Genomic DNA, 6,637 nt, shown 5'->3' on the forward strand with positions numbered 1-6,637 from the left:
TGTGTTTACTTCACTTCTATCATATGGGTCATTCTCATTGTAAAAAATAATGTTAAAGGGCAATTATAGTCACCAATGGTTTTAACCTCAGAGATACAGCAAATCCTAATAACCTAAATGGCAAAGACTTTTTTTTAAATTAGATTTTGGTAAAAAAAAAATATTATTTTTTTAAATTTCTCTCCTATCATGACTCCGGATGGAACGCAGATTTCTTGTTCTTTTTACTTAGAGAGGAGCTTTCTCCTGTGCTCATTGTTGCCCCCTTATGAGTAATACAAATTATATTAGCTGCCAAGATGAGTGGGGGAAGGGAGGTGACAACTGGTTTGAGCTCATTTTCAGTTCAGGAAAGTGGTTGTCATGCTTCATGTCTATGCAATCAATGGCCCAACAAACTGAACTAGATATCTGTACTCTGCCAGCATTGACTACTATAATACTGCCCCCTATGGGTTGGAGAGAAAATTTGACCCACTAGTAGAATAGGGGTACATGGAGAATCTGTTTTTGCTTCCATATATAGACCATTTTTGGTAAATCAAATAAAATAATACTTATAATGGAGTGTGCTAGTTTTTCCTTCTACGTAAGTGATAACAACAAAGCCACAATACATTGCAATGACAGGAAAAAGCCAATTTTATTCATATAAATATATTTTTTTTTTAAATGATCATAAAATACACTCAATAAATAAAGGTACTACATGAGCTCAGAAAACCATTTTGGAAGGAAAAGTTAAAAAATATCTATGAATACAAGCAGGGGTGTAAATAAACAGGGGCAGCAGGGCAAAAACAAAATAGCCCCACCCACCCGCCGGTGTTGGTTCATGCCATCACACCCCTCCATAGGAGCACCCAGAATTTGCTCCACTTCGCCACCCTCTTCGGCCTTTTCCGTTTCAATACTGATATAGTTGGGTTGAGGGGGAGAGGGGGTTCTGGCAGGAGCAATTTTATCTCCATCCTGGAAGGATTTCTTAAAGGAGAAGGCCACCCAAAAGTCATATTTTGAGATTTAAGAAGGTCACTTCCTTAGATTCTGTGAGCTTGGACCTGCTGTGGTTTTCCAAAATTTCGGGGTAACTAGGAATTTTTTATTTTACAATTCACATTAAGAATGCTTCATCAACATGATCTTCAGACGATCTCCCTATCCCTGATTGGTCTGACTATGAACCGTACCACTTGCCCCATGGAATTTGTTAGAGTGTTCCAAAGACAATATCCTACGAATAGTGTGGTCATTGACCTTCATGTCAAGTATGGTTCAACCAGACCAAATTTTTGTAGTCAACCTTTAAAATTTGCGTTATCAAGATGTTCACCTTGTGATGAGTGCAAATATCATGATCATATGATTACAGCAGGACAAGACTGTGTTGACCTTTAGAGGGAAAGTGACCTATCTACTAGGTGTTGAGGTGTTCCCATCCATCTGGTGCAGGAGGCCCCCAACGCCAAATCCATGTGTAGAATTGATCATTTGGTATTGACATTTTCAGAAATACCCCTTACTAGGATCCATTAAGATGACATCGTGCTCATAAGTGTCCATCACATTGAGAGAATAAACTTGAGAAACACTAGACCCATGGGTAAACAATAGGCCATTGTCCTGGAGTAGAGGCCGTCTGCGCTGTTGTAGCATTTCCTCTTAATTTCCACACTGATTCTATCCCCCGAGATAAAACTGCTCTCCATGGCACATGTGTTCTCTGTGGCACATCCACCAAAGTAAAGGCTGGATTTAGTTGAACCTGTAAGTAAGAAAATGTTAACTTTTTAGCTTATAGTATATTAATACTTTGGTTTACTGATCTTGTATCACATCATGTATATTCTTCAGCTGCTTTCAAATTTCTTCTGGTTGCCCCTGGTAACAGACCACAATTTAGTTCCACCCGCTGTCAGACATGTGGCCTAACAACGTAGCTCTAAGGCCTCATGCACACGACCGTGTTTTTGCGTCCGCAATTCCCCCGCAAATCCACGGGAGAATTGCGGACCCATTCTTTTCTATGGGGCCGTGCACACGACCGTAGTTTTTGCGGTCCGTGCACGGCCCGGGAACCCGGACCGCAGAAAGTACGGACATGTCCTATTATGGTCCGGAGTTGCGGTCCGGGCTCATTGAAAACAATGGCCCGGCCATGTGCATGTGCGGGCGGCTTGCGGCTGACAGTCCGCTGACAGTCCGCAGCCGGCCGACACGAAAATCACGGGCGTGCACACGGCTACGGTCGGGCTACGGTCGTGTGCATGAGGCCTTACTGTGTAATTTCATCTGAATTACAATGCACTGCTCCCTGGTAATAGGATACCAGCAAATTTTTTTTATGCAGCTCTGGATGTTACTGGAGTATAAAGGGTGATGTAATTCACCATCAGTACAAAATAGATGTTGTACTGTGTTATTTATACATTTTCTACGACATAGCTATCTAACAGCTCTAGTCAGCCATTTACATACATCAGACCCTTAAGGGCAACTCTATATATGTTATAGTGACACATAATATCAGTGGGTGGTGGGACCCTGACAAGTTCTAGATGAAGGGTAACAGCTGTGTGCGCTGAGCAAATCAGATGTCTCCCTCAGCTGCTCCCCTCTCCCCTTGTGCTGTGTCACTAAAACATTGATCGAAAAACTGCAGTTGCATCCCCCTCCTCTCCCTTCCTCCCCTGCGCTTTGTCTTCTATTTGCTATTTTACACTAGATGGATATTGTTGCTGACCGAGGAGGTTTTTAAACATCTACAGAGAGGCTAGGTACGTTAGATATGCTGCAATGTAAATTTCCACCATCAAACAGATTTCTATTTAAAAAAACTAAAATTTCTGTAATGACTAATCTCCTAATATATCTTTATAGCAGTTAGAGCTTTGTTTTTCTGATACAGAGCTCCAAATCCCCTACATAGACACAGATTTAAAGGATGACGATTTGATCGCATCCGATCACAGCTGAAGGGGTACAGCGCTCAGCTGAGTTCTTCTGCCCCTTAGTTTCAGCGATCAGTGGGGTTCTCAGGACCCTGACCCCCACCAATCCATACTTGAGATTTTATCATGACATGAAGTGTTTTCAATACACAGTTACCCTTTAAAACATAACATTCTGCTGCTTGCAGCTACCACTAGAGGGAGCTTAGGAGTTAACCACATTGAACGCAATAATAACACTCACTGTATATAGTGAGCTCCCTCTAGTGGCAGCTGCAGGAAGCAAGAACTTTGCCTTAAATCTATGTCCATATAGTGAATTTGGAGCTCGGTATCAGAAAACAAAGCTCCGATCACTATAAATATATATTAAGAATTTAATCAACATAAAATTTTGGACCTAAAAATTACATGATAATAAAAGGTAAAGATTACGTTTCAGTTCTAAAATGATACATGAAAGTAGATGTGAATTGCACGTACCTAACGTTGTACTTGCTGAATACCGTACACATCGTGTCTGATTTCCGGTGCAGGCTGATACATTCTTAATATCACAGGGCTCCATAATAGTTTCGACATAGGAAGGGCATGTTAACCCATTTAAGGTGTAATTTTCCACTGGCACTATGGGTAGGAAAAAAATAAAAATGGATTATATAATACTATATGTATGGAAAATGATCAAAAATGAACATAAATACACATCTGCAGTGTAATAGTACTGCCCAACATGAGTGTTTAGTGCATCCTCTATATCTAAAATCTTCATGGAAGGATCTCTCCGTTTATCCTAGAAAATCATGTAGTTCTGTATTAGTAACAAGTGCCAGATTATCAGAATTTCTGGATTATTAGATGCCGGATTATAGGAATAGCCCTGAACTGAATTTTTGAAAAGTAAAATTCGATCAAATCCCTGTTACGCTTTGTAGCAGTAATACTTCAACTCCTTTAGAGAACCCTCCGCAGACATTTAAAGAGCCGCAGTTGCTCCTTAGCAGCCGCTAACATTACAGGACTACTAGCCAGTACAGGAACAATACAACATACAGATAATTCTTACAGGACGGTATTGATGTGCTGCAGTTGTTAGTAAAACAGCATGTTGTTTCGGAAGCCGTTGTCGCGTAGAGACCGGTCACACTTGCATTATTGAAACACTCAGCGATATTTACACAGGACCTGATGTAGTAAAAGCTTGTCCAGCGGTATCCTGAAAATAAACATAATTCACTAATTTAATTTAATACTGCATACATCATACATTTATGGACACAAATAAACCTAAGCTCTGCAATTAGATTATATCTATTACTCTCTGTTATCAGCCATTTCAAGCTGAAGAGCGAATAACTGTAGTGTTCTTCCATTACACTCCAAAATGAATACAGACCCCCTAAACGGATACAGACCCCAAACCAGTCGTCCTAGACAAAAACAGACTCTAGAACCCTTCAATATGGACAACAGACCTCCTAAATAAATACAGACACCAGACCAGACTCCCTGAATATATATAGACCCGAAACCAGTCCACAAAATTCTGATGCCAGACCCCATAAATACAGACAACAGACCCTCTAAATAAAGTCCTCAGACCTGACGTGCAGATACCCACCTCTTTCCATTTCTGCAATCGTCTTTGCCCGCAGACAATGTGCCGGCGCCAAGATTTTGTGAAGTGTTGCCGGGAGTAAAGAAGACTACAGGAACGGGGAGAGATGAGTATCTACACGTCTGGTCAGAGGAGGAAACAGTTAGAGGTGAATACACGTCTGGTCTGACATGGGAACGGGAGAGGTGAGTGACTACACGTCTGGTCAGAGGTGGGAAAGGGGAGAAGTGAATATTTATACATCTGGTCTGAGGTGGGAATGGGGAGAGGTGAGTATCTGCATGTCTGGTCAGAGGTGGGATCGGGGAAAGGTGAGTGTCTACACATCTGGTCTGAGGTGGGAACAGGAAGAGGTGAATATCTACACGTCTGGTCTGATGTAAGAACGGGGAGAGGTGAGTGTCTACATGTCTGGTCTGAGGTGGGAACGGGGAGAGGTGAATATCTGCACGTCTGGTCTGAGGTAGGAACGGGGAGAGGTGAGTATCTGCATGTTTGGTCAGATGTGGGAACAGAGAGAGGTGAATATCTGCACGTCTGGTCTGAGGTGGGAACAGGGAGAAGTGAGTGTCTACACATCTGGTCTGAGGTAGGAATGGGGAGAGGTCAGGTGAGTATCTGCATGTTTGGTCTGAGGTGGGAACGGGGAGAGGTGAGTGTCCACACATCTGGTCAGAGGTGGGAATGGGGAGAGGTGAATATCGGCAGGTTTGGTCTGAGGTGGGAACATGGAGAGGTGAGTATCTGCATGTCTTGTAAGAGGTGGGAACGTGGAGAGGTGAGTATATATACATCTGGTCTGAGGTGGGAACGGGGAGAGGTGAGTATCTGCATGAATGGTCAGAGGTGGGAATGGGGAGAGGCGAGCGTCTGCACAACTGGTCTGAGGTGGGAATGGGGAGAGGTGAGTATATAGACGTCTGATCTGAGGTGGGAACAGGGAGATGTGAGTATCTTCATGTTTGGTGAGAGGTGGGAACGGGGAGAGGTGAGTGTCTACACATCTGGTCTGAGGTAGGAATGGGGAGAGGTCAGGTGAGTATCTGCATGTTTGGTCTGAGGTGGGAACGGGGAGAGGTGAGTGTCCACACATCTGATCAGAGGTGGGAATGGGCAGAGGTGAATATCGGCACGTCTGGTCTGAGGTGGGAACATGGAGAGGTGAGTATCTGCATGTCTTGTAAGAGGTGGAAATGGGGAGAGGCGAGCGTCTGCACAACTGGTCTGAGGTGGGAACGGGGAGAGGTGAATATCTACACGTCTGGTCTGAAGTGGGAACGGGGAGAGGTGAGTATATAGCCATCTGATCTGACGTGGGAACAGGGAGATGTGAGGATCTGCATGTCTGGTGAGAGGTGGGAACGGGGAGAGGTGAGTGTTTACACATCTGTTCTGAGGTGGGAATGGGAATAGGTGAGTATCTGCATGTCTGGTGTGAGGTGGGAATGGGCAGAGGTGAGTGTCTACACATATGGTCTGAGGTGGAAACGGGGAGGGTTGAATATCTACACGTCTGGTCTGAGGTGAGAACGGGGAGAGGTGAGTATCTACACATCTGGTCAGAGGTGGGAATGGGGAGAGGTGAATATCTACATGTTTGGTCAGTGGTGGTAACGGGGAGAGGTGAATATCTGCACATCTGGTGAGCGGTGGGATTAGGGGGAGGTGAGTGTCTACACTTCTGATCTGACGTGGGAATGGGGAGAGGTGAGTATCTGCATGTCTGGTCAGAGTGGGAATGGGGAGAGGTGGGTATCTACACGTCTGGTATAAGGTGGGAACAGGGAGAGGTGAGTGTCTGCATGTCTGGTCTGAGGTGGGAATGGGAAGATGTGAAGACATCTTAGACTCAGGTTGCACCCAGTAAACTTGGTTTCTCTTTCAGGAGGTCTAGCTTTTTCTGTAAGTTATACCGGTCTGTGCAGCTCATCATAGAGTTACCTCTGGTGCGGATCGCTGTGGTCCCGCAGACATCACTGGGGGAGGGGCAGTCTTGTGAGCTCCCAATGCAGGGAGTGTTGCTGAAGCTGGTGCACTGCATACATTTTAAGGACCTGCCTAGAAGACA

At 44.2% G+C, this 6,637-nt stretch overlaps 1 protein-coding gene across 1 annotated transcript in view; it reads right to left on the reverse strand.

Moving 5' to 3' along the window:
* Positions 1-1,537: 1,537 nt before the first annotated feature.
* The window catches only part of LOC142661587 (phospholipase A2 inhibitor and Ly6/PLAUR domain-containing protein-like), a 16,783-nt gene continuing 11,683 nt past the window's right edge, over positions 1,538-6,637 (reverse strand). Inside the window, exons 2-5 of the mRNA XM_075839012.1 lie at positions 6,511-6,627; positions 4,018-4,167; positions 3,435-3,578; positions 1,538-1,765 (exon numbers count right to left, since the gene is read on the reverse strand). Of these exons, the coding sequence (XP_075695127.1) occupies positions 1,563-1,765; positions 3,435-3,578; positions 4,018-4,167; positions 6,511-6,627 (614 nt within the window). The 3' untranslated portion in view covers positions 1,538-1,562. The remainder of the gene's footprint in view (positions 1,766-3,434; positions 3,579-4,017; positions 4,168-6,510; positions 6,628-6,637) is intronic.

The sequence above is a fragment of the Rhinoderma darwinii genome, chromosome 10 (assembly GCF_050947455.1).
Source record: "Rhinoderma darwinii isolate aRhiDar2 chromosome 10, aRhiDar2.hap1, whole genome shotgun sequence".
In the NCBI taxonomy this organism is placed as follows: domain Eukaryota; kingdom Metazoa; phylum Chordata; class Amphibia; order Anura; family Rhinodermatidae; genus Rhinoderma; species Rhinoderma darwinii.